Consider the following 27,634-nt stretch of genomic DNA (forward strand, 5'->3'; position numbering starts at 1 on the left):
CCAAAGAAGAAATCAAATGGGAAATTAGATGATGTTTTGAACGAATGAAAACACAACATACCAAAACCCTTGGGATGCAGCAAAAGCACCACTGAGAGGGAAGTTTATAGCAGTAAATGCCTACATTAAAAAATAAGAACTCAAACAGCCTAATTGTACACCTCAAACTAGAAAAAGAATAAGCTAATCCCAAAGTGAGCAGGAGGAGGAAAATAATTTGCAACAGAATAAATGAAAACAGAATAGAAAAAAACAATAGAAAAAAATCAAAGTAAGAGTTGGGTTTTTGAAAAGATAAGCAAAACTGACAAACCCTTGGCTAGACTAAGAAAAACAGAAGACACAAAATCAGATATGAAAGAGGAGACATTACAATTGATACCATGAAAATAAAAAGTATCATGAGACTATTATGAGCAGTTGTATGCCAAAAAATTGGATAACCTAGAAGAAATGGGTAAATTTCTAAAAACGTGCAAACTACCAAGACTGAATCATGAAGAAATAGAAAACTTGAGCAGATCAGTAACAGATAAGAAGATTGAGTCAGTAATCAAAAACCTCCCAACAGGCTGAGTGCGGTGGCTTATGCCTGTAATCCCAGCACTTTGGGAGGCCGAGGTGGGTTGATCACCTGAGGTCAGGAGTTTGAGACCAGCTTGGCCAACATGGCGAAATGCCGTCTCTACTAAAAATACAAAAAAATTAGCCAAGCATGGTGGTATGTGTGTGTAATCCCAGCTACTCCGGAGGTTGAGGCAGGAGAATCGCTTGAACCTGGGAGGCAGAGGTTGCAGTGAGCTGAGATTGTGCCAGTGAACTCCAGTCTGGGCAACAGAGCGAGACTCCATCTCAAAAAAAAACCAAAAAACAAAAAACTTCGAACTAAGGAAAGCTCAGGACCAGATGACTTCACTGGAGAATTCTACTAAACATTAAGGAAGAATTAACACTAGTCCTTCTCATAGTCTTCCAAAATATTGAAGAGGGAACATTTTCATTTTAACTATTTTTAAGTGTACAATTCGGTGGCATTAAGGACATCCACAACGTTGTGCAACCATCCCCGCTGTCCATTTCCAGTACTTTTTCATCCAAACAGAAACTCTGTACCCATTAGACACTAACTTTCTATTCCCCTGGATCCCCCAGCCCCTGGTGATCTATGAATTTGCCTATTCTGGGGCTCAAGTAAGTGAAATCATAAAATATGTCCTTTTGAGTTTGGTGTATTTAGTATATTTTCAAGGCTTGTGCATCAGAATTCCATTCCTTTTCAAGACTGAGTAACATTCCATTGTGCATATATACCACATTTTGTTCATTCATCTGTTAATGGACACTTGGGATGTTTCTACCTTTGGCTACTGTAAACAATGCTGCTATGAAAATTGGTGTACATGTAGATATGGGAATCCCTGCTTTCAGTTCTTTCGGATATTTACTAAGAAGTGAAACTGCTGGATCATACAGTAATTCTGTGTTTAAATTTTTGAGAAATTGCCAAACTGTTTTCCACAGTGACTTTACTGTTCTCCAGTCCCACTGACAGTGGACAAAGGTTCCAATTTCTCCACATCCTTGCCAACAGTTATTTTCCTTTTTCAAATAATAGCTATCCTAATGGGCGTGGAGCGGTGTCTTATTGTTTTGATTTGCATTTCTCTAATAGCTAGTGATGTTGAGTATCTTTTCATGTTGACCATTTTTATATCTTCTTTGGAAAAATGTCTATTGAAGTCTTTGGCCCATTTTCGAATTAGATTGTTTTGTTGCTATTGTTGAGTTGTTGGAGTTCTTTATATATTCTGGATGTTAATTAGATATGTGATTTTTAGATATTTTCTGTCATTCTGCAGTTTGTGTTTTCACTCTCAATAGTGTCCTTTGATGCACAAAAGTTTAACTTTGATGAATTCCAGTTTATCTATTTTTTTCTTTTGTTGCCTGTAGTTTTGGTGTCATTTTTAAGAAATCGTTGTGAAATATAATGTTATGAAGCTTTTCTCCTAAGTCGTCTTCTAAGCTAAGAGTTTTATAGTTTTAGCTCTTAAGCTTAGGTCTTTGATCCATTTTGAGTTCAGTTTTGTATATGGTTTAAGGTAAGGGTCCAGCTTCACTCTTCTGCAAGTTGCTATCCAGTCTCTGCAACATTTGTTGCATCCCCGTTCAATTGTCCTGGCAGATCAATTGACCAAACATGTGAGGATTTATTTCTGGGCTCTCTATTCCAAATGTCTGTCTTTATGCCAATATCACACTGTTTGATTACTGTAGCTTCGTAGTAAGTTTTGAAATCAGGAAGTATGAGTCTTCCGTCTCAAGATTGTGTGATTTCGTATGAATTTTAAGATGGATTTTTCTGTTTCTGTGAAAAAACAAAACAAAACCCTGTTGGGCTATTAAGTATTGCATTGAATCTGTAGATTGTTTTAGGTAGTCTTGTCATAACAGTATTGTCTTCTAACCCTCAAATGCCATAGAGCTTTAAAGTTAATTATTGTAAATTAGTAATTAACAGAATACAATTAATTTTAGTTTACACTATGGCTTTTGAGTGTAAGGTGTTTGGTGAATTTTATTCTTTTAGAGTAACTGTCATCAGCGTCCTCACTGTGATACCTAGTACGTAACCTAAAGTTGAGGTTGAAGACCTGCAGTCTGCAGGCAGAATGTGACCTGTCCTTGTGTTTTATTTGGCTGTTACCATTTGACCTTCCTTGTGTCTTAAATTCAAAGTAAATATATTCATTTCCAAAGATCATGGGTTTTAATATAAAAATTTCGCTCTGGTTTTAAAGAAATTAGAACATCTGGCAGCAGGGGCTAAGTAGTGGCAGCTCCGCTTCAGTTGGTGAAGAGAGCCTGTGGTCTCCCCGAGGGGGCTGAGTATGGGTCTCCATTTTTGTCTTACCCTCTAGCTCCCCATTCCCTGTCTGTGATGTAGAGGCAGTTGAGTTTTCAACCTTTGTTGAAAACGAGGAAAAGAGAACATTGGTTTGAAATGATCTTTTGTAGTAAATATTTAACACCATGGCAGGTTTCAAGTGAACCAAAAACCACATTTCATAGCAGAATGGCCCTGCGATTGGTTGGACTCCACCCTGCCCCTTATCCTCTTCTGAAGAGGCTTTCTGTGTAATACTGTAGAATGTTTTTCCTTCTAGCCACTTCCTGTTAGAAGAATGATTATTTGCGGCTTGATTAGCTTCCTCAGGATCTACATTTTAAAAAATCCTGCTGGGCTATTGTTTTGCAAGATTAATCTTGTGAATTGATAAAAGTCATCGAAACTCAATGTTGGTTAGTGTTGTTTTTAAACAATAGGAATAGTATTCAGGACAGATTAAAATCAGATTAAAATATTTTAAGTATTGCTTTTAAAAGATTAAATACAGAGCACAGACTCAAGCCTGATAAGCTCCTAGCCAAACAGTTTTTACATGTAGTTTTCCCTGTGTATGTGTAGTCAGTGAAGATGCTGAACTTGTCACAAAATGTGGATGCATGAGGCATATTATTGTAACTTGAATTCAGATGGCCCCAAAATTACCCCATTCACTCAGCATAATTGGTTAAACTTGGTCTGGGTGATATCTGTAAGTCATCAAAGGAAGGAATTTTTAGGACAAGGAAAGGATGGTTTGATTGTTCCAGGGGGAAAAAAACCATAAAATTTTAAGAAAATCATTGTTCAGGGAAGGCTGCAAGCACTGGTAAGGAAACAGTTTTCCAATAAGTTAACTGAAATTGGGAGTAACAGACCTCTGAAGAGTCTATCTTTGGGAAAATCTCTGACTTCATTCTTGACATGATTGAGGACTTCATGTACAATGAATTAGCAATGAGAATCATCTAGGCATATAAACTGGAAGGAAATAAGAAGGTTTGTAGAGCAAGCAACACCAGATACTCATGCTTGCTCCAGAGAAGTTTTCCAGGAAAAGCAAATGTCATCTTCTGTCTCTGCTTCACTAACTTTAAATTTTGAGACCTCAGGCAGTCTATGAAAAATAAAATAAAATGTTGTTAAAAACTTAAGTATCTCAGTCATAATTTGTGTCCTTTTTTTCTTTTGATATTTGTTCAGAAATAGACTCCCAACTTATAATATTAATAATATACCTGTAGAAAATAGGGACGGCCTTCTTTTTTTCACATTGCACAGTCTCCCCAGGTGGTTCTGCCTAATCTCTGGGCTTAAAATTCTTCCAGCCTGGTAATGAATAGAAAATCCTTACTTCCAGCTCACGTTACCCTCTGGAATGCCCATCCTCTATTTTTGTCTGGTGGACAAAAAATGCAGCACTTGGTAAGCTGTGAGTACTTCCAGTATGATGCCACTCAAAACTGAAGTTTATCAGTCTCCAATCCTCAGTCCCCTCCCTACCACCCGTCTTCAATTTCTTTGGCTGTTAGCCTTGCCATTCTCCCAGTTGTCAGAATTAGAAAGCTGGACTCATTCCAATCCTTCCTTCATGTCCCCTGTCCAAGTATTTCTCATCTGTCGCTTTCCTGGTCACACTGCTCCTGCCTTTGTTCATCATCTTTCGCCTGGATGAATGCAGTGGCTTCCTAACTGGTCTCCTGTCTATACTTCATCTTTCCTGATCACACCATCCTACCTTCCAAAGTATGCATAGCAGGGTCATGCACATGCTGGAAGGGAGCCCAAGCACACTTTCCTTGGAGAAGAGTTCTGAAGGCTCAGCCCCTCATCCTCCGTAGCTGTCGCTCTCCTGTGCCAAGTCCATGCATGCCTCTGTTACAACTCTTCTCAGTTGCAGCATGCTCACTGTCTCCATGTCCTCACCTCACATTCACAGCGTGCACCTTACATTGTAATCCTGTTTCTCTACATCTGGGTCCTGTCTCAGAGTATATATGCTCCCTAAATACACATGTTGAGTCTTGTTTACCCAATGTGTTTGTTTGCTAGAGCTGCTGTAACAAAGATGCCACAAATGGAGTGACTTAAGCAACAGAAATTTATTGTTTCACTTTTCTGGTTTTCTGGAGGCTAGAAGTCCCAGTTCAAGGTGTTAGCAGGACTGGACTCCTTCTGAAGGCACTAACAAAGGGTCTGTTCCAGGCCTCGCTCTTGGCTTTTGACAGCGTAACTCCATCTTCACGTGGCGCTCCCTCTGTGTGCATGCATGTCTGTCTGTTCACATTTCGCCTTCTCAGAAGGACACCAGTCATATTGGATTAAGGGCCCACCCTGCTCCAGTGTGACCTCCTCCCACTTACATCAGCAGTGACCATATTTCCAAATAAGGTCACATTCAGAGGTATTTGGGGCTAGGATTTCAGTAAATGAAATCTGAGGCCCTATTCAACCTATAAGACCCAGTGGCTAGTGTGTTGACTGACATAACTGTAAAGTAATCAAGTGAAATGATCTTTGAATAAAGGGTCAGAATTTTATTTTCTTCAAAGTTATGTTTATGACAAATAAAAGCTTATGATCTTGGGAATACTTTCCCATCTCTAGTTTTCCAGTATATTCACAGTAGATGTTGAATTGTTGCGCGTCAAAAGATGCTGGTGGAGTATTCTAGTTGTTCTAGCTCTGTCTTGATGATAGAATGCCACTTAGTTTGCAATACAGTTAACGTATGAATAAACTAACAAAGAACAGGAAGGGAGAGATGCCTATGAAATCTTGAAGATGGCAAACAGACTGAGCCAGCAAATCAGAAAAGGCTGAGACCTCATCTTAGCCGGGAGGAGCCAAGTAAGAGCAACCTCATTTGCAGAGCAAACTCAGATCTGAGAGATAGAAAGCACCAGGGCCTCTGAAGACATGCTGAGGCCCCAGGGGACATAGATGAAACTAAATGTGAGCATTTAGCCCCCTGAATACCCCTCCCTACCTGGCAGTCTAGAAAAAGACTTGAGGTTTACTTGGGGACAGTGGGCCCAGCAGGAGGTGAGGGACTGAGCAGTGAAAGTCTCTCTAACCAGGCCCGGGGCAGAGAACTGACTGAAGGATTCCTCCCTGGAGAGGCAAAGGCCGCTCTTGACCTTGTGCATGTGCAGGAAACTTCCAGAAACTTCCAACCATCTTCTTAGTGTTCCCTTCTTAAATGTGAATTAGATGGCTTAGGATCACCAAAGACTTCAGGAACACCTTGAACATGAACGAGAACAAAACAGGAAGAAAAAGCAACTTGAAGGCAATGTAGGGAATAGACAAAGACAAGTTCTTACCTCAAAGGAGAGAAGAGGGGGCATAACATCTATGAAGTAATTGTTTGAAATTTAAAGACGTTCAGATAACAAAGGGTTCTTGGAAATCAGAAATGTGGAAGCAGAACTAAGACCCCAATAGAAATCTTCCAGAAGGAGAAAACAAAGAAAGTAGAAAAGATAAGTAGAAGGTCAATCTAGGAGGTCTAAGAGATAACTAATGAGAATTTCAGAAAGAGAATAGCAGAAACACAGGACTGTGTGTGTCCAGGCCAACAGGGCCACCGAGAGCTCAGGCCAGTGAGTGATGAAAAGAGCACACCAAGACATGTTAGGTTGAAAGTTCAGAATACCAGAGATTGGGAAAATCTTGTAACTTTTATTATTTATTTATTTATTTATTTTGAGACAGGGTCTCACTTTGTTGCTCAGGCTGGAGTGGAGTGGCGCGATCTCACATCACCGCAACCTCCGCCTCCCTGGTTCAAGCTATTCTCCTGCCTCAGCCTCCCACATAGCTGGAATTACAGGCATGTGCCACCACGCCTGGCTAATTTTTTTTTTTTTTGAGATAGAGTCTTGCTCTGTCGCCCAGACTGGAGTGCAGTGGCACGATCTCCACTCGCTGCAACCTCCGCCTCCTGGGTTCACGCCATTCTCCTGCCTTAGCCTCCCAAGTAGCTGGGACTACAGGCACCTGCCACCACGTCTGGCTAATTTTTTTTGTATTTTTAGTAGAGACAGGGTTTCACCATGTTAGCCAGGATGATCTCGATCTCCTGACCTCGTGATCCGCCTGCCTCGGCCTCTCAAAGTGCTGGGATTACAGGCGTGAGCCACCACTCCCGGCTGTATTTTTTTTTTTTTTTTTTGAGACGGAGTTTTGCTCTTGTTGCCCAGGCTGGAGTGCAATGGGGCGATCTTGGCTCACCACAACTTCTGCCTCCCGGATTTAAGCGATTCTCCTGCCTCAGCCTCCCAAGTAACTGGGATTACAGGCATGTGCCACCATGCCCAGCTAATTTTGTAGTTTTAGTAGAGACGGGGTTTCTCCATGTTGGTCAGGCTGTTCTCGAACTCCCAACCTCAGGTGATCTGCCTGCCTTGGCCTCCCAAAATGCAGGGATTACAGGTGTGAGCCACAGTGCCCGGCCTAATTTTTGTATTTTTAGTAGAGATGGGGTTTTACGATGTTGGCCAGGCTGGTCTTGAATTCTTGACCTCAAATGATCCACTCACCTCGGCCTCCCAAAGTGCTGGGATTACAGACGTGAGCCACCGCACCTGGCCAGGATTTACTTCTATATGTAAAAAAACCCAGACCTGCACAAAGGGTTAGGAAGATTGGCTTTAGATTTATCAGTAGCAGTGCTGAAAGCTAGAAGACCTCAAATTCTGAGGGAAATTATTTCCAGCCTTTAATTTAGCGTTCATCGAAATTATTGACAAGACGTGTACATAAAATAACCTTTTTGGGATCTGTCATGTTTGAATTTTCCATTCACACACCCTTTCTTAGGAAGCTATGGAGCACTGTGAGCCACTAAAACAGGAAGTTGAGAAAGAGGGAAGTACTGAGTCAAAACCAAAGAAAGGGGAAGGAATTTTCAGGACTCATGAGAGCTGTGCCGAGGCAGAGAGAGTAACTGGTCCAGATGAAGCAGGGAAATGGAGGGCCAGAGGAGGGATGCGTTCTAGAAAGGAGGGACTGAAACCGGTGGGTCAGCTAGTGTGTCTGACTACACTGAAGGGAGTTTTACTGATCTTTTCTGACAATTTCAGGGAGAACTGGTAGTCAATGCAATGCGTGTGAAACCAAGCAAGTAAAAGAAGATGCAGTTGCTTACTCTAATGGGGAAATAGATGCCTAGAAAGGAATTGTAATCACAGTACGCTTTTGTGTTATAATAATGGAGATAGACCAGATGCGTGGTTCACACCCGTAGTCCCAGCTCTTTGGGAGGCTGAGGCGGAAGGATTGCCTAACACCAGTAAGATTCTGTCTCTACAAAAAAGTAATGAAAATTAGCTGGATGTGGTGTGGCATGTCTGTAGTTACAACTACTCGGGAGGCTGAGGCCGGAGGATTGCTTGAGTGCAGGAGTTCGAGACTACAGCGACCTATCATTGCACCACTGCACTCCAGTTTGGGTGACAGAGAGAGACCTTTCTTTAAAAGTAATAATTACAATGGAAATAAGGAAGTATTGATTTGACCATGGGACAAGTGGGTGGATGGGTGTAGGGTTTGGCAGTTTAAGAATTAAAAACATTGGAGGATAATGTCTGGACTGAAAAGATAACAGAAATAAAACATGTTGTGTAGAAATGTGGAGATAAAGAGCAGGTGGAAGGCCTGATAGCTGTGGAAGCACAGTCTCTGCAGAGCAGGCTCCACTTGGGTGGAAGCTGTCCTTCTCATGTGACCTGTAGCCTTGTACTGTGTGGCTTCTCAAACTGTGTGCTTGGAGTCACTTGACAAAAATTAAAATTAAGAGAATGGAAACTTGCCATCTTGCATAAGTTTTTTTGTCATTTAATTTGTCAACTTTTAGTAGGTCTCCTTGTATGGAGACTAGTACACTGTTGATTTAGAAATACCTGCAGGTTGATATTAGTTTAGCGCAATATCTTGAAGAAACCAAGAGCATAGACTTTAGAGTCAGTTGTTTACTTGGGTATAAATGATGAGCTACTGCATGCTAGGGGCTGTTCCCAGATAACAGTGGTTAGGAAAATACATGAGGCCTCTCCCCTTGACGAAGTCACATTCTAGTGATGGGAGATGGACACTGCAGATCAGTGAGCAAGGTCGTTTCAGATTGCTTGAGAGAGATAAAACCTGGAATGGGTTGGAGGAGAAGGCCTTCCACGGAATGCCCCTTTGAGCAGAGTCCTGAGGGTGAGACCACCACACTTGCTTGGGAACAGCAGAGAAAGGCTTCGAGTTCTGGGAGTTCATTAGAATTCAGGACAGTCATCCTCAACAAGAGAGGACAGTTGGCCTTGAGGTGAGACAGACCCTGGCTTGTGACATCAAGGGTGGTGCTGGACTGGAGGGATGCTGGAGTGTGGCAGGGGCTGCATCATGGTGGGCCTTGCAAGCCACATTAGCCACTCTGAATTCTCTGGAATATAAGAGCAGTGTGTTCTGCCTTGAGGTGATTCAGAGTGCTGGGTAGAGACTGGATCCTGGAGGGCTCCCAGTGCCCACCTGACAAGTAGTACAAAAGTGCTGTTGAGGCTGGGCCCTGTGGCTCATGCCTGTAATCCCAACACCTTGGGAGGCTGAGGCTGGGGAATTGCATGAGACTTGGAGTTTGAGACCAGCCTGGGCAATATAGCGAGACCTCATCTCTGCAAAACATTTAAAAATTAGCCAGGTGTGGTGGTGCACGTCTGTGGTCTCAGCTCCTCAGAAGGCCAAGGCAGGAGGATCACTTGAGCCTGGAAGTTCAAGGTTATAATCAGCCGTGATTGCACCACTGTACTCCAGCCTGGGTGACAGAGCAAGACCCTATCTCTAAAAAATACCAAAAAAGGTGCTGTTGTATTTTACACCATGCAGGTTCATGTGTGCTTACACACACGTTTACATTCCTTTTATTCATTCTTTTTACTCGAGGGTAGCTTTTCCTGCTGTCGTTTATGCATTTATTAGTAGTTGGGTGGTTTGAACCCCAGAAGGTTAACTAATAGCCAGTGCAGCAAGCAGTAAACATACTGACTAGTGGCTCATACTTGCTTTATTACTTCAGTTTTTTAAATTGTTGATAATTACAATAATGCACATGGGCATGGGTCCAGACAGGAAGAATTATTGTCTGCAGGCAGATCTGCTGTAAGCCGGTAATACAGTCTGATTTACTTTTAAATTTAAATGCCACATAAATCATAGGAAAGATGTCTTTTAACTCGCTTTGAATTTGGAAAGGGTAGAGCACTTTCGTATTTTTGTTATTTTCATGGTTTTAATGGGCAGTAGAAGTTAAATTGATTTGTTATATCCAGATTGATATCTGAGTGTTGTGTGCACCTAATAAAATGTTTAGCGGAATGACTGTAGAAATTTGTATTTAAAATGTAAAGTTTCTCTCTCCCTGCCCTGTGAAAATCATTTTGGCAAATTGTCATATTTTCTTGTTATAAGCAAAGATATGGGTTATTCACCCAAGAATTTCATGCCTTTCAGCATAGCAGAACCTTAGAAATTTAAGGACCAGTTATGGCGACTCATGCCTGTAATTCTAATACTTTGGGAGGCCGAGGAGGGAGGATTGTTTGAGGCTGGGAGTACAAGACCCGCCTGGGCAATATAGTGGGACCCCGTCTCTGCAAAAAATGTTTGTTTAATTAGCCGGGTGTAGTGGTGTGTGACTGTAGTCCCTGCTACTTGTGGGGCTGAGGTGGGAGGATTGCTTGATCCTGGGAGGTTGAGGCTGCAGTGAGCTCCAGCCTGGGCGACAGAGTGAGACTCTGGCTCAAAAACAACAACAACAAAATACCCACAAGAAAAACCTAAACCTGTGATTTCCAGTGTTTGGTTTTTATGGAATAATGGAACTAAGAAAAATGTTTTAAATAGATAAGGTTGTTCTTGGTTAATATTACAGAAGAATAATTTTTAAAAAGCAGCTACCTGTTGATTGTTGCCATCATTTTATGAAACCATTTTAATAACAAAAGGTAGAAGATAATGTTAGAATTCAGGACAGTTATTCTTCAGCAAGGACCATTAGCAGTTCTGTACCCTTACGCGTGGATGTGTGCACAACACATGCACACTAGACCTTTCTTAGGTTTCTCATTTTTCAGGGGGGCCACTGGAAACCTTTTGTAGACCCTGTTAGTCCCCCTAGTGGATGTTGGGGACCCCCTCCCTGCTTTAAAACACTGGCAAAAATCATCATATATATTAAAACATGGATATTTGGCCGGGCGCGGTGGCTCACGCCTGTAATCCCAGCACTTTGGGAGGCTGAGGTGGGCGGATCATGAGGTCAGGAGATGGAGACCATCCTGGCCAACATGGTGAAACCCCATCTCTACTAAAAATACAAAAATTAGCCGGGTGTGGTGGCACGTGCCTGTAATCCCAGCTACTTGGGAGGCTGAGGCAGGAGAATTGCTAGAACCCGGGAGTCGGAGGTTGCAGTGAGCTGAGATCACACCGCTGCATTCCAGCCTGGTGACAGAGGGAGACTCTGTCTCAAAAAAAAAAAAAGATGTTTTCAGTTGCATGAATTTGTTTTCTTATTTTTTCCCAGATACATTAAAGGAAAAGAGATCTAGTGAAGTCAATTTCAGATCTCTGACATTGGTTATTCATGTTTGTGGTTTTAACCTCTTGAAGTCAGTTACAGCATTTCAGCCAAAGCTGGCATGTTGGATAGTTTCTCAACTTAGCCTTGGTAAAATCACTAATTCAAGTGTTTATTTAGTGAAATAGTTGGTCAGAAAAATGGAATATTTTAAAAAGAAGTGTAATTTTTTACAAGTACATGAAATACTCAAACTATGCTTAATCTGATTTTTAGTGACTGGCTTAATGCATATAAAAACAAAGTATATATCATAGAGTACCAGGTCAGCCAGAGGAAGCTTATAATTTCTGAGAGTATTGCCAGGTTTGTGCTCGGATATTCTACAGAAAACCCTTCATCATTTGTATTATTTCTGTCATCTGAATCAATAAGAATGATTTAGAATAAACATATTTTATTATTAATATTTAATGAGTAGTACTTCTGAGTGTTACTTGAAATCATTTCACTCTTTTAAGGTTTAGAAAACATATCCTTCTACATCCCCCCACCCCTGCTCTGCATGTACTAGTCAGCACACTCTTAACAACTGCCTAAGTAATGCTGGCCAATGAGTTCAAATGTTAAGCCCAACTTCACACCATTTAGATCATCTTATATTAATTCTGAGGCCTCCTGCCTTCCTGACCTCTGCAGTTAGCATGCCTGACAAAGTATGAGAAATGTCTGGTTTGCTTTGCAGTCACAGTGAATTCTGACTTAGGGAGGCCGTCTTCGTTTCTAAGCCATGTTTCTCCTGCATGGGGAGTTTTAGGAAAATAGAGTTCCATCTGTTATAGTGTGAAAAAAAGTTAATATTGTAGGTGTCTCATTTAATAACTAAACTTTGAGTAGCACCCTATTTATGTTGCACAAAAGTGAAAACTAAGGTCAAGAGAGATTAAATAACTTCCATGAGATTACATAGCAAGGAAGCAGAATGTCCATCAGGAAAACCAGTTTAGAAAAATAATTTACATAGTGCTCTTCTGATCACAGAAGTGTTTTGATAGTTGCAGATTCATCTTGACTTCACTTCCAAGTCCCGGAAGCTGGGCTAGAGCCAGGAAGTCAGCAACTCTTGGCCATTTTCTTTTAAATGTATTAAATCATTCATCTAAACGTTTGGTGACTGAATTCCCACAAAATATGAAGCATTAATGCAACCTGCTTTCCTCATGTCCATAGTTAATGTGTGAAGAAGGAATGTGCACTCTTTTAAACCCATTTCATGCCGTCCTGGATTTGGGAAGGATGGCCAGTCATGTGGGGACTTTGTGGCCTCTTCCCTTGTGCACCTCGGGTTCAAGCCCCAGTTCTGCGCAATTGCAGCCAGAGAGTGGAAAGAGCCAGCCTGATGATGATGGTGATGCTAACGTGCTTGCTCTGCGGCAGGCATTGTGCTCAGTGCTTCTGCGTGTTATTTTAATCGAATCCTCACAACAGGCCTGAGCCGTCGGTATGTTAATAACCCTGTTTTGTAGATTAAAAAATTAAAACCTGGTAATAATGAAAGCTCCCAATGCTTGAAGAGCGCTTCTATGTGACAAGCACTTTTCAAACACTTCACATGTATTAACTCATTTAAACGTCAGAGCAGCACTGATGTGTAGTTATTATTGTCATTACCTTATAGATGACGAAAGTGAAGCCCAGAGAGGCTAGGTGACCTGCCAGAGTTGGCACAGCCAGTCAGTGATGGAGGTGGAACTCTGTCACGGTGTGTCTGCACCTTAAAGCCACACTCTTGGTCTTTCTCCCAGGTCAGTAGTACAATGAGTAGAAGAGTAATGGTTGGCCGAGGCCAGTCCCTAGTGTCTCCATACCCCCTGGAAATAAGTTTCATGGACTTCCTATTTTATAATGGGCAATCAGAAAAAAAACACAGGGACTGATGAAGAACCTGTTCATTTGAGAATTTCAGGTGTGTAAACACTGTTCTGCATGGTTTTTTTTTTACATGAAAGTATTTTATGTATTTGTATATTTTGAAAAAACTTCCCTTAGCTCTCACGTCAGAGACACATACTGAAAGACAGACCTCTATTAAATCATGTTTGGCTCCTTACCACTGTAATCCAGATGGACAAATTACCATGTTTCCGTAAAAAGCGTTGGAGACAGCCTAAACCATTTTCAATCTTGGAAATGATACCTCATTTATACTTTAATATTTAAAGCTCTAATAAAAGCTGGAGTTATTTGTATAAATTACTGTCTGTGAAAATAATACCTAACAGCCGGCATATGTCACTGTAAGAATAATGTCTTTTTACACTTGGAGTTTTCCCCCTACACCCAGTTCACCAGTTTCTAATTAGAATTAAGTTTAAATGTTAAAAAATCAAAAGACCAAGAATTTTCCATTCATGTAATGCAAACTCTAAAGAATAGGTTTTTTCATTTTACTGCTATACAACCGGAAAATGCTTAACAAGAATCCTGCTATTTTATTAGATAGTGGTTTGAAGCTTCACTTCTCTGCTGCTGAAAAAGATACTCTTAAAGTTTCAAACTGTGGTCACTGTTTGGACAGTAAAAAAAAATGTGGCATTTCTTACACATTAGGCTCTGGGTCAGAATCGTGATAGTCTTCCAATTGCAGAAAAATAGAATTTAATATGTGTACACCTGGGGCTTTACTGTATTAGGATGTGTACCCGCGTGTGTTTTGTTGTTGTTGTTGTTGTTGTTTTTTGAGATGGAGTCTCGCTCTGTCGCCCAGGCGGAATGCAGTGGCGTGATCTCGGCTCACTGCAAGCTCCGCCTCCTGGTGGGTTCATGCCATTCTCCTGCCTCAGCCTCCCGAGTAGCTGGGACTACAGGTGCCCGCCACCGCGCCCAGCTAATTTTTTGTATTTTTTTTTTTTTTTAGTAGAGACACAGTTTCACCGTGTTAGCCAGGATGGTCTCGGTCTCCTGACCTCGTGATCCGCCCACCTCGGCCTCCCAAAGTGCTGAGATTATAGGCGTGAGCCACCGCGCCCAGCCCCTGTGTGTTTAGAATAATACACTTTTCAGGTATTGAGCCTGTTCCGATTTTACTTACTAGTTGTGCTACCTCAAATTGTGTCTTCTCTTTTTGACAGATGAGACTCTTAATATTGAAACAATGCATTCCAGATTGAAATCTAGGCATATAATAAGCAGAATTCAAAAACACTGTATTTTGAACAAATTTTAGACTTTAAAAAAAGTTGCAAAAATACTACAAGAGTTCCCCTGTACTGTAACCCTGTTTCCCTTAATGTTGATATCTTGCATAACTCGTAATGCGATGATCAAAACCAGGAGGTTTGCACTGGCACAGCACTGTTAACTGACTTACAGACCTTATTCAAATAATTGCTGCAGTTTTTCCACTAATGTCCTTTTCCTGTTCCGGGATCCTGTCCAGGCGCCTGCATTGCATTTACTTGTCATTTCTGCTTAGTCTTCTCAGATCTGTTGCAGTCCCCGGTCTTTCCTGATCAGCACCTTCAAATGTCTCATTGTGGATGAGATTAATGTAGGTGTCTGATGCGTGTCTCTGCTCTCAAGTAATTGTTTTCCCTTTTGTAGCTAATACCTTTGAGGAGATACCTTGAAAGGATACTGAGAACAGAATTTTTTTTTTTTCACTTCGTTGAGTTTAGTAAATCTTTGGTGAAGGTTCATGAACATAAATTTGTTCTAATTTGTGAACCTTGAAGTACCTCAGCGCTTGAACAAATATGAATGAAAATAATATATAGGATCTTCTTTCTTTTAACAGATGGTCCTTTTTTACTGACTTTTCCTTAAAAAAGGTTTTTGAACAAGAGCGTCGTACCTTTCGCTATCAGTAGTTTGCTAGTGGTAACTAGATGCCTCAAAGGCCTGCTTCATTCCGCGTTTATTAGAACTAGAACTGTGTTACATTGCCTTCGCAGGGTGAAACTTGAATACTTGTGTGTCTCATAAAGCCGGATTCCTTTCAAAGAGACCTGATTCTTCCAGTAGTGGGATCAAACCATGTTCATGGGAAGATGCTCCCTCTGTGGCAGGCACCTTCAGAAGCCCTGCAGCCAGATTTGATCCTGGAATAGTAGCTTCAATGAGGGCAGAGATAACTGGGTGTGCACGTTTGCTTTGGAGTGAGAGGACTGCCTGGTCCTGAGGGCTTTGTGAAGGGAGGTAGGCTTAGATGAGCCCAGGAGTTGCATCACTTGAGGTGATTAAAGACCCTGATTTCAAGTAGGTTGAGACTTAGATTTATTTAGATTTACATATTTATTTCCTTAAGCCATTTCAGGTTTTCGACCAAGTTACTAGAAGCACTTTTTACCAAGTTGAATTTCTGTCCTTGGATTGCTAAACTGTTCCCCAAGCCAAATTAATAAAATGGAATTTCTTATTAAGAATGAATTATTAAGCAAAATGGAAGTGCTGGGCTAGGGAAGCAGTTGATGCAATTTGTTTTCCAAGCCTTAAAAGTGCTGCAGTATGCATAGATCACAAGGACTGGCTTCAGTGCCAACACATGGGGCATTAATTTTTTTGGTAGAGGATTCCAGGTTTACAGGATATCAGAAGTGCTGACTTGGCAGCAAAATCCCATTTGTAACATGTTAGACTAGGAAACAGATTGATTTATATGTTGATGTAATGGATCAAGGCACAGTCTGTGCTTAAGGAAATGGACAGCACATTAAATAAGGGCATTTTCAAGGTAGAAGTACAAACATTACAGAAAAAATTAGCCTTTTATACCCTAGGTAGGGTTGGGGTATGTTTGATTAGTTGACTCCTAAAACATGGTCCACAGAGGCTTTTTATATTTCCGATGATACCTTCTTGAGAGTCTCTTAAGACCACAAGGATTAATCTTTCTGAACTCAAAAGTGAATCACTACAGCATATTAGCCGTCTGGATTGATTCCAGTTTCTCTGCTTTTTCTTGATGTGAGGATCTGTTGGTGCTTAGCTGCCTCTTCCTGTTGCTTTAACCTCTGGTATTTTAAGATTCTCTTTAGGGAAGATAGTACTGACCATCTCAGCACAGAGCTGAAATGCACTTACCGCTGATGTGTTGACCTTAGTGGTTGACCCATAAACTGAACATTTATACAGTTGGAACTCTTGCGGTCTTTTAGCCAACAACCATAATGAGTAACATGTGGAACATAATCTTTGGTGCTGATAAATGGCTTTTTACGATGAAATTGACCATTCCACGCCGTGGCTTGGGTGACCTCATGTAACTAATTACTGTTTCTTAGCTATATTCACTTTTGGAATTTAAGGGGTAAATGGTTTCTCCTTCTGCAGGCTGAACTGCTGACAGATTAAATACCACCTGAAATCTGATTTGTTTAGTAGCTGTCTTTAATGTAAAAATATAGAAGGCCAGAGGGAATCTAGGAAACACTGCTCAGAAGCTTTCAGACTTAACTATAGGAGTTCATTCGTAGCAGGTTTAGGAAGCACATTCCTTCCGACCTGTAGATTGGGCTTTTCATATACGTATTTATCATGTCTTCTTGGATTTTCTTCATTTAATTCTATCTGAGCTTTCGAAGTGGGAAGCAAAGGATTCGGGGGAGAGCACTGGTTTCAGTACACGAAAATATCCCTGGGGTTTCCTTACCTTTATCTTTGGATATCCCCATTTTTCTCCACACACAATCCAAGTTTCTAGCCATAATCCTTAGATTACAAAAGAACAGGACTTTTGGTACACATCTTTTTTTTTTTTTTTTGAGACAGATTCTCTGTCTCTGTTGCCCAGTCTGGAGTGCAGTGGCGCAATCTCGGCTTCACTGCAACCTCTGCCTCCTGGGTTCAAGCGATTCTAGTGTCTCAGCCTCCCAAGTAGCTAGGACCATAGGCACGCGCCCCCATGCCTGGCTAATTTTTGTATTTTTAGTAGAGACAGGGTTTCACCATGTTGGCCAGGCTGGTCTCGAGCTCCTGACCTCAGATATCCACCTGCCTCAGCCTCCCAAAGTGCTGGGATTACAGGTGTGAGCCACCGTGCCGGGCTTGGTATGCATTTTGAACTAAGTGTGAAGATTAAGCACATCTGTCTTGTGCATTCTTTATACCTTTTAATGATTTGTTTGAATTAAGCACCACTAGAGTATTACCTATGAATAGGTGTGTGTTCCTTCCTACACATATCTTTAGGTGTTTTTTCCTTCTTTGGGGGAAGCAGGAACTCATATTAGTCTGTAGCTTCACGTGCATTCATACTGAAGGCATAGGGCCTTCTACTTTAATAAATGAGTATTCGTTCCAGCAGGGTAAAGTCAATTCTAGTTAATAAAGGTGCTAATTGTTTGTTGGGTTTAACTGAGGTGTTTTTCAGCCCTGATAGATATTGGCAACATTTTAATTCCAAATTAGCTTTCTCCCAGCTGTCCAACAAGGGTTGGTGCTTCCTTCTCTTATACTAGTAGAAAGCAGGTTCATTTTAATAAGCTTCGAAGCAAAACATATGTCAGATGGTAAATTGGTCCTGGAAAAAGACCATAATATATTTCACAATCAAATTTAAGTTCCTGATTAGAAGGATTGTTCATGTCTGTGTAGTTCATCAGCATAAATAAATTAAAGTTTCCTAGAAAATCATACATTTTCCATATGTTTTAAAAGTCAGCTAGGCGTGGTATCTCATGCTTATGATCCCAGTCCTTTGGGAGGTCAAGGCAGAAGGATCACTTGAGCCCAAGAGTTTGAGACCAGCGTGGGCAACACAATGAGACCCCATCTCTACCAAAATATAAATACGTGTATACTGGGTGTGATGGCGCATGCCTGTGGTCCCTGCTACTCAGGAGATTAAGGCTGGAGGATGGCTTGAGCCCAGGGGGTTGAGACTGTAATGAGCTGAGATTGCCCCATTGCACTCCACCTGGGTGACAGAGCAAGACCCTGTCTCAAAAAAAAAAAAAAAAAAAAAAGGGTGGGGGCATCAAAGCTACCCTTTCTTGTTAGTAGGAAAACCATGTCATGTATATGCTGTTTTTGAAAAGAACAACATGGTAGACCATATAATCTAACCCTCCTCCTCTACAAGTTTTAACTTAAGAACTGTTATTTATTTATTTATTTTTATTTTGAAGAAAGTTTTGCAGTTGGGGACTCTTATGGCTATAACCATGAGTAATGGCATGTTTTTAGAGAGATGCCTGTGCTTGTCTCTCTCTTTCTCTCTCTCTCCCTGTCTTTCTGTCTGCTTTTTTTTTTTTTTTTTTTTTTTTTTGAGATGGAGTTTCGCTCTTGTTGCCCAGGCTGGAGTGCAATGGTGTGATCTCTGCTCACCGCAACGTCTGCCTCCCGGGTCCAGGCAGTTCTCCTGCCTCAGCCTCCTGAGTAGCTGGGACTACAGGCATGTGCCACCACACCCGGCTAATTTTGTATTTTTAGTAGAGATGGGGTTTGTCCATGTTGGTCAGTCTGGTCTCGAACTCCCGACCTCAGGTGATCTGCCTGCCTTGGCCTCCCAAAGTGCTGAGATTACAGATGTGAGCCCCCAAGCCCGGCCGATGCCTGTGCTTTTCTCGTGCATGTCTGCGGGAGCCTTGCTGTTGTAATGTTACTTCTCACCTATAGCTTCTGAGCTGTTAATGGTTAGACTGCACATAAAAGGATACGGGCCAAAGACAGATCTTATGGAATAGTTGATTATTTTTACCCAACATGAGAGAAAATTGTTCATGAAATCCCCTTTAGTGTTCTGTGTTTATGAATGATGCCATCACATTTTGAATCATGGGAGCCAAACTTGAACCTTCCTCTTCCTCATCCCTCATATCAGTTATCACACCTAGGCCTATTTTAGGCTCTGTGGTTTCTTGAATCTCTCTATCCACCACTCCACCTTAGCCCAAGCTACCATTTATTCCTCTCTTGGAATGTGCACCTCCAGTGTCCTGAATGATTTCCCTGCATACGCTCATTTCCTTTCAGTCGGTTCTTCACCGTGCAACTAGAGAAAGCATCAGAGCTTTGTTATGAAAATAGTAACTTTCTGCTTAAAGCCTCTCAACACTTCAGTGGTAAGGACTGAAGTCCTTTCTTGGTCTGCAGACTCTTGTCCCGGCATGCCTCTCCCACCATCTCTCTGCCTCAAAATCAACATTGCCTCCATATGGGATGCCTAAAGCGCTTCTCAGCTGTCACTCTCTTTAGGAAGCTTCCTTGATCAGCTTCCTACCCAAGCTTAGGTCAGATTCCTTTTTTTTTTTTTTGAGATTTGAGTCTTGCTCTCTTGCCTAGGCTGGAGTGCAATTGTGCAGTCTTGGCTCACTGCAACCTCTGCCTCCCGGGTTCAAGCAGTTTTCCTGCCTCAGCCCCCTGAGTAGCTGTGATTACCGGCATCCGCCACCACGCCTGGCTAATTTGTGTATTTTTAGTAGAGACGGGGTTTCGCCATGTTGGACAGGCTGGTCTCGAACTCTCGACCTCGTGATCTGCCTGCCTTGGCCTCCCAAAGTGGTAGGATTACAGGTGTGAGCCACCGCGCCTGGCCCAGATTCCTTTTTTATGTGCTTTCTCAACACTGTGTTCTTTTCCTTCTTAAGACATTTGGGAATGTGGTCACACTTTTTGTGAGTTTTAACTCTTGCATTAGAGCCCCAAGAAAGCAGGTCATGACTTTTTTGCCCACTCTTATATCCTAAACACTTAGCATGTTGCTTTGCAAAATAGTAGTTGCTCAGAAAATTTTCTTTTGTGGGTAAATTAAGTAAAATTATTGGAATTTTAGTAATTCTCCACTTTCATGATTTGGTGTGTGCAAAGGATTAGAAAGTAGATTTGCTTTTACGAGGACAGACTGCAGTTGGATTATATGTTCTAAAGTTAGAAGTATCCCAGATGGGGATTGAGGGTTAGATTTTTCCTTTGCCTAAGTCTCAGGATACACAATCAATGTGCAAAAATCACAAGCATTCCTATACACCAATAACAGACAGAGAGCCAAATCGTGAGTGAACTCCCATTCACAATTGCTTCAAAGAGAACAAAATACCTAGGAATCCAACTTACAAGGGATGTGAAGGACCTCTTCAAGGAGAACTAGAAACCACTGCTCAATGAAATAAAAGAGGACACAAACAAATGGAAGAACATTCCATGCTCATGGATAGGAAGAATCAATATTGTGAAAATGGCCATACTGCCCAAGGTAATTTGTAGATTCAATGCCATCCCCACCAAGCTACCAATGACTTTCTTCACAGAATTGGAAAAAACTACTTTAAAGTTCATATGGAACCAAAAAAGAGCCCGCGTTGCCAAGTCAATCCTAAGCCAAAAGAACAAAGCTGGAGGCATCACGCTACCTGACTTCAAACTATACTTCAATGCTACAGTAAGCAAAACAGCATGGTACTGGTACCAAAACAGAAATACAGACCGATGGAACAGAACAGAGGCCTCAGAAATAACACCACACATCTAAAACCATCTGATCTTTGACAAACCTGACAAAAACAAGAAATGGGGAAAGGATTCCCTATTTAATAAATGGTGCTGGGAAAACTGGCTAGCCATATGTAGAAAGCTGAAACTGGATCCCTTCCTTACACCTTATACAAAAATTAATTCAAGATGGATTAAAGACTTAAATGTTAGACTTAAAACCATAAAAACCCCAGAAGAAAACCTAGGCAATACCATTCAGGACATAGGCATGGGCAAGGACTTCATGTCTAAAACACCAAAAGCAATGGCAACAAAAGCCAAAATTGACAAATGGGATCTAATTAAACTAAAGAGCTTCTGCACAGCAAAAGAAACTACCATCAGAGTGAACAGGCAACCTTGGGAGAAAATTTTTACAGTCTACCCATCTGACAAAGGGCTAATATCCAGAATCTACAAATAACTTAAACAAATTTACAAGAAAAAATCAACCCCATCAACAAGTGGGCTAAGGATATGAACAGACACTTCTCAAAAGAAGACATTTATGCAGCCAACAGACACATGAAGAAATGCTCATCATCACTGGCCATCAGAGAAATGCAAATCAAAACCACAGTGAGATATCATCTCACACCAGTTAGAATGGCAGTCATTAAAAAGTCAGGAAACAACAGGTGCTGGAGAGGATGTGGAGAAATAGGGACACTTTTACACTGTTGGTGGGACTGTAAACTAGTTCAACCATTGTAGAAGACAGTGTGGTGATTCCTCAAGGATCTAGAACTAGAAATACCATTTGACCCAGCCATCCCATTACTGGGTATGTACCCAATGGATTATAAATCATGCTGCTATAAAGACACATGCACACGTATGTTCATTGCAGCACTATTCACAATAGCAAAGACTTGGAACCAGCCCAAATGTCCATCAATGATAGACTGGATTAGGGAAATGGCACATACCATGGAATACTATGCAGCCATAAAAAGGGATGAGTTCATGTCCTTTGTAGGGACCCGGATGAAGCTGGAAAGCATCATTCTGAGCAAACTATCGCAAGGACAGAAGACCAAACACTGCATGTTCTCACTCATAGGTGGGAATTGAACAATGAGAACACTTGGACACAGGGTGGGGAACATCACACACTGGGGCCTGTTGTGGGGTGGGGGGAGGGGGGAGGGATAGCATTGTGAATGACAAGTTAATGGGTGCAGCACACCAACATGGCACATGTCTACCTGTGTAACAAACCTGCACGTTGTGCACGTGTTCCCTAGAACTTATAATAAAAAAATAAATAAAAAAGGTTTTTCCTTTGCCTTTCACTTTGATCATACACATCCAAAAGTCACTTTTTATTCTGTTCTAGCTCCTGGGAAAAGGATTTGTTTGTGAAGATACAAATAGTAAATAATTAAGGTTTTTAAAAGATGAATTCTGTCACATAGACCTGAATGACTGTTGCCTCTGTGCTAGCCTTCTTGGAGTAAACCTGCAGTTTTTTTCCCTTTGGTAGGCTCTTGCAGCCAATGCCGGAACAGGATTTGCTGTTGCTGAGCCTCAAATCGCAATGTTTTGTGGGAAGTTAAATATGCATGTGAACATTCAGACTGGGAAATGGGAACCTGATCCAACAGGCACCAAGAGCTGCTTTGAAACAAAAGAAGAAGTTCTTCAGTACTGTCAGGAGGTAAGAGTGTTGCCAGTAAGTTAAAAGTGTTATTTTTCTGGGGCAGGGTTGAATCTGTTTACCTTAGAAATAGATATTCTGTCATTCTCTTTTGACCTAAGACCAAGATGCTAATGACTGGAGCCCCAAGCCTTTTGTTTCTAAATGCGTGGCATGACTGAGACCTCTCAAAGGCTTTGCCTGCGTGTTCTGTGAGCTCTCAGTTCTTTAAGGAAGGGATACTGCAGAAGCCTGGCAAGTGCCATGGAAGTGCAGCCTGGTTCTCATCCTCCCACTTGTCTTGGAAGATGGAAAACAAAACATGTCTCCTTACTGACAGAAAGCCACCAGTATTGTAAAGGATCATCTCAGGTCTGATTCAACTCTGTGTTAAAGGGAAAATGATAGGAGATGTTATAACTTGTATTTATTTTTTCTGATAGAGACAGGGTCTTGCTACATTGGCCAGGGTACTCTCAAACTCCTGGCCTCAAGCCATCCTCCCCAGCCTCCCAAAGTGCTGGGATTATAGGCATCAGCCACCACTTCTTACCAAGATGAGCAGACAGGGCCAGGGTCAAGTTCTGTAATTTCATTGACAGATGTTTCCATAGACTTGCCTCACGGAGCCATCAGTTCAACAGCTACCCTACAAGCAAACTTGACATCTCATGAATTTGTTTTGGGCTAAAAGCGTGCTGCTTTTGTTTGTCCTTAAATACATACGCCTCTTGAAAAGAGAATGCGTGGAAGTGTTCAGAAATCTAACCTGTCAAAACTAATACAGTATCTTTTTATTTGATGACTTCAGTTAGAGCCAGGGGTAATGGAGTGGAACTTTAGATGTATGTAGGATAAGGGTGGAGGCTGAGTAAACTTAGACACTCCATCCTTACTTGCAAGTGTGTGTCTGTCTGCAGATTGATTTATTGTGTGTGTGTTTGTTTTCTTAACAGATGTATCCAGAGCTACAGATCACAAATGTGATGGAGGCAAACCAGCGGGTTAGTATTGACAACTGGTGCCGGAGGGACAAAAAGCAATGCAAGAGTCGCTTTGTTACACCTTTCAAGTGTCTCGGTGAGTGTTCTTGGTTACTTTTCAGGAAGTGCCAGCCCCCTCCCATTTTAAATTTAATTTTCTCTTGGCTCACAGTGAAATATTTACACCTGTTAAGAAGCTGAGTGTGACATGAATTTATTGGGGAGAATTTCTCTTAGGGGTGTTTGCTGGCTTCGAGTGTCAGTGGCTGACCTCTCAGTGATGGCTAACTCTGCCTTCCCATTGTAGACATCCTTCCTCAGGACTGAATAAGGGTGCTACCCACAGAGCAACTGCACTTACGCCCTCACATTGTTTGATATCAGTGGTTTATGGTGATAGTGCTGAGTAGTATTAAAGAAAGCAGCCCCAGGAGAAGAGTCTTCTGTTTCCCTTACTTTCATCCCACACACGTTTGCACCATTTGACCAAATTTCTGGTAGTTTTCAGCAGAAAGAAAAGTGACTTATGGCAGCCTGTGGACAGTCAAGGGTACCGGGGCCAGGGCTTATAGGACCTGCCATTCTGAAGGGTTTGGGGCTGGTAGGGGTGTTCGTGACTCTGTGTTGCTGGTGTCAACATTCAGAGCCAATTTGAGTAAAACGGTAACTGTTTGTTATGCAGAAACAGAGTTGTTGCTTCAAATGCTCAGGGAATATATTCATTGTAACTATTTGTGCCTGATACATTGGAATTACACTCACATATCTGTGGTCTGGTGATTCAGGAACAGATTTGGTCACAGAAACTTCAAAGGGCAAAAAAATCAATTTTAGATTAGCCCTGATGGGATTAAAGTAGATACAGCATTAATGTAGACATCCTGAGTGGTTCTGGAGCTATGTGTAATTGGAACTATTAACTTATTCTCCTCTCTCCCTTCTGTAAAACCTTTCCTTCTGCTGCTGATGGCAGCAAAATGGAATGTGATACTTCTTCTCATTCTCACGTGTAGCCAAGCCACAGGAAGAAGCGGTGCCCCTGAACAACAGTGTTTAAAATGTGTGGCAGTTAACTTTCTTTTAAAATATTCGTGAGGAGAAAGAGGGACATCATGTGTGCTTACCACCGTTTACTTTAAAACTGGGCATCTCAAGGTTGGGAGACTTGTTAAAAATGTTGTGTGATGTGGTTTAAGGATGCTTTCTATTCTGTTTGGCTCTGAGAAATCTCTAGGTATGAGGTTTCATTCGCTCATTAAAAAAATTCTCAAACTAAAAGTGAAATGAGATTATCCTGGAATATTTGTAGACAGTGGATAGAAAGTGCTTGAAATCGTTCCTTCTGCATCGCTCCCCCTAAAGACTTTGCAGCCTGATTATCTCCTCTTGTTTGTCCTTGTCACCTTCCAGCTTCACTCCCCACCCAGACATCTGAGTGGGACCTGGGAGACTCTTCGATTCTTCTGTTATCCTTTATCTCCCTGTATGCGGTCGGTTTCTGAGCCAGCCTCATACTTACTTCTTAAATAGGCTTATAGTCATGATTTTCGAACTGTGCGCCGAGGCAGCTCGGGCCATTGAAGCAAAACTCACAGGGCATTCCGGGATGTTTCTGATTTTTCAAGGGAAATGTAGTGACATCTGTCAGGCATTCTGCAAACTACTAGCTGGAAGTAATTTACAGTTTATCATGACATCATTTCATTTATTTTGATGACTTCATATCTCTGTGAAGCTGTTTTTAGTTATTCCTGTGATAAAAAGCAAGTATCTTTTGAAAATCGCTGAAAAAGAAATGAGGGTGATGGTGTTCAGTCTGATTGCAGTTGGGGGAGATGTGCAGGGCCCAGTGGGCACTAAGGTGACAGGACATAGTACTTATTAAGTTGTTGGGTCTAACTGCTTAACTTTTCGGTACTTTTTTTAGCCTAGGAATCCTGTGAAAAAGTTCCTAAGACACTCAGGGTGCTGTGAGTCGAAAATGTGGTCATCGCTGGCTTGTGTCCTCTTCCTGCATCAGATTCCCACTGCCCTAGCTCAGCCTGTGGTCAGTTCTCGTCTGGGCCAAGAGCAGCCTCCATGCTGTTTCTCAGTGCTGGCTGTCCAATCTGTTGCCTGCAGATTGAAAATGAAGACCAAATCATGTCTCTCATGCACAAAATCTTAAAAAAGAATGTTGAAACTCCTTAGCGTGGCTTCAAAACTCCATGATCTGGCCCTTGCTCAACTCTCCCCTGTTCTCTGTGATGTCATGCTTTAGGTTTTATCAGCATCGACCACCCCAGGGTGGTCGCGCACCATCCAGCTCTCAGCATTTGGAATGGCTTTCCTCTGCTGACTTTGCTTGGGAAGTTCTTCCTGCAAGGCTTACCTCAGGAGTTGCCTCCTTTAAAGGGAGCCTTTCCTGGTCTTATTTTCTATCCATTCATCCAGGTTTCTGTAATACTCCTTGCTGTTGCCATCGCACTTATCACACTGTACCATGATTGTTCATAGACCTTTCTCCAACTATGCTGTGAACACCTTGCCAGCAGCGACCCTGTTTTAGTCTTTTTTGTCAACCTCAGCACCATGGTAGTGCCTAGAATATCGGATATACTGTTTACGATAATTACAACACAAAAATACTACTATAGTTGGTACACAACAGAAATTTTATTTTATTGCTTTATTTCCCAAATGATAGAGTTTAAATTTGTTAGCATGTTACAGAACCAAACAATAGTATTGTCGTTAATGAAATGCATAAAAGACAGTTTAACCATAATCCATTTGGTACCTTCTTTGCATTGTGGTCACTGAATAAAGCATTATACGATCTTTGGTGTTACTTCAGACGGTTATTCATATTTACCGCAGCATCCATTTGGACAACTTCTTAACCAGTCGGTAGAGCTATCCATTGATATTTTTACATAAGCACAGTTGCCTGAGCCTAAACTAATAAGGGGTGACATGACTGGAGTTTAAGGGAGGGAGTAGGAAAGACATATTGCAGTTCTCCCTTATCAGTTAGATTTTGATGTCTCCCTGCCCCTTCCGCTGTCACCTCCACTTCGAGCACCCAGGCAGAACTGACATCATTCAGTTAATAATGGCCACCACCTTTTTCCCCCATAGACTCCTTAGAAAGCCTTTTGATGATAGTCTTTTAGAGTTGCTATTGCTTTTTTAAATTAAAAAATAATAGTTTAAAAATAATTTCAAATTTACAGAATGGTTACAAAAATGGCACAGAGTTCCTCTGTGTGCCCTTCACCCAGATTTCAGATTTTCCAACTGTTAACGTTTGATCAATGTGGTAAAAAATCTTATTCTCTCTTCCCAGTACCCCTCACACACATACTCGAGGTTTGTTGTTTTTTGAATCATTTGGCAATAAGGCAAACATGGTATCCTTATACCTTAATACTACAGTGTGTATTTTTAAAAAGCAAGGAAATTCTCCTATGTAACCATGGTATAATCATCAAAAATCAAGATTTTGTAGACAATATCTAGTTGATCCAATATCTAATCTACAGACCCTACTCAGGTTTCACCTGTTGTTCTAATAACATCCAGGATCTAATCTAAGATTACATGTTGCATATTTCCTTGTCCTTTGTGACATTGATTTTTTTTTTTTAACTACAGACCAGTTCCTTTATAGAAAAGTTTTCAATTAGCAGTGATCACGCCTCCGATAAACCTCACTGGCTACGATACTGCCACTGCACAAAGCTCAGTTCCTTTATAGAATGCCTTGCAATTTGTGTTTTTCTGTGATCCTTTTGATTTATTCATTTTTGAGGGGAGCATCACAGAAGTGTTCTCACTGCATCATAGCAGGAGTAGTGCGATACCAGTTTGTTTCATCACCTGGCTAAGATGGTGTCTACATTCATTTGTCTTACTATGTACACATTGTCTGCATTTGGCCAGTGGGGGCCCCACTATGCTGGTTCCTGTGTCCTTGTAACATGTCCCTATCATTCTTTGAGAACTTTACTTTCTGATACAAAAGATTCTCCAAGTCCATTCTGTATTTTCCCTACTCCACTCCTGGAGTCTGTTTTCTCTGAGACACCATGGTTGCTTTTAGTGGG

At 41.5% G+C, this 27,634-nt stretch overlaps 1 protein-coding gene and 1 pseudogene across 4 annotated transcripts in view; one reads left to right on the forward strand and one right to left on the reverse strand.

Annotated features, from left to right (window-relative positions):
- The window catches only part of APLP2 (amyloid beta precursor like protein 2), a 72,466-nt gene that overhangs the window by 14,773 nt on the left and 30,059 nt on the right, over positions 1–27,634 (forward strand). For all 4 annotated transcript variants that reach the window (XM_055095106.2, XM_055095105.2, XM_055095104.2 and 1 more), the window contains exons 2-3: positions 22,411–22,584; positions 23,520–23,643. In XM_055095106.2, coding sequence (XP_054951081.1) covers positions 22,411–22,584; positions 23,520–23,643 — 298 coding nt within the window. The remainder of the gene's footprint in view (positions 1–22,410; positions 22,585–23,519; positions 23,644–27,634) is intronic.
- Positions 27,104–27,271, reverse strand: LOC112441336 (U4 spliceosomal RNA; annotated as a pseudogene).

The sequence above is a fragment of the Pan paniscus genome, chromosome 9, assembly GCF_029289425.2.
Source record: "Pan paniscus chromosome 9, NHGRI_mPanPan1-v2.0_pri, whole genome shotgun sequence".
In the NCBI taxonomy this organism is placed as follows: Eukaryota; Metazoa; Chordata; class Mammalia; order Primates; family Hominidae; genus Pan; species Pan paniscus.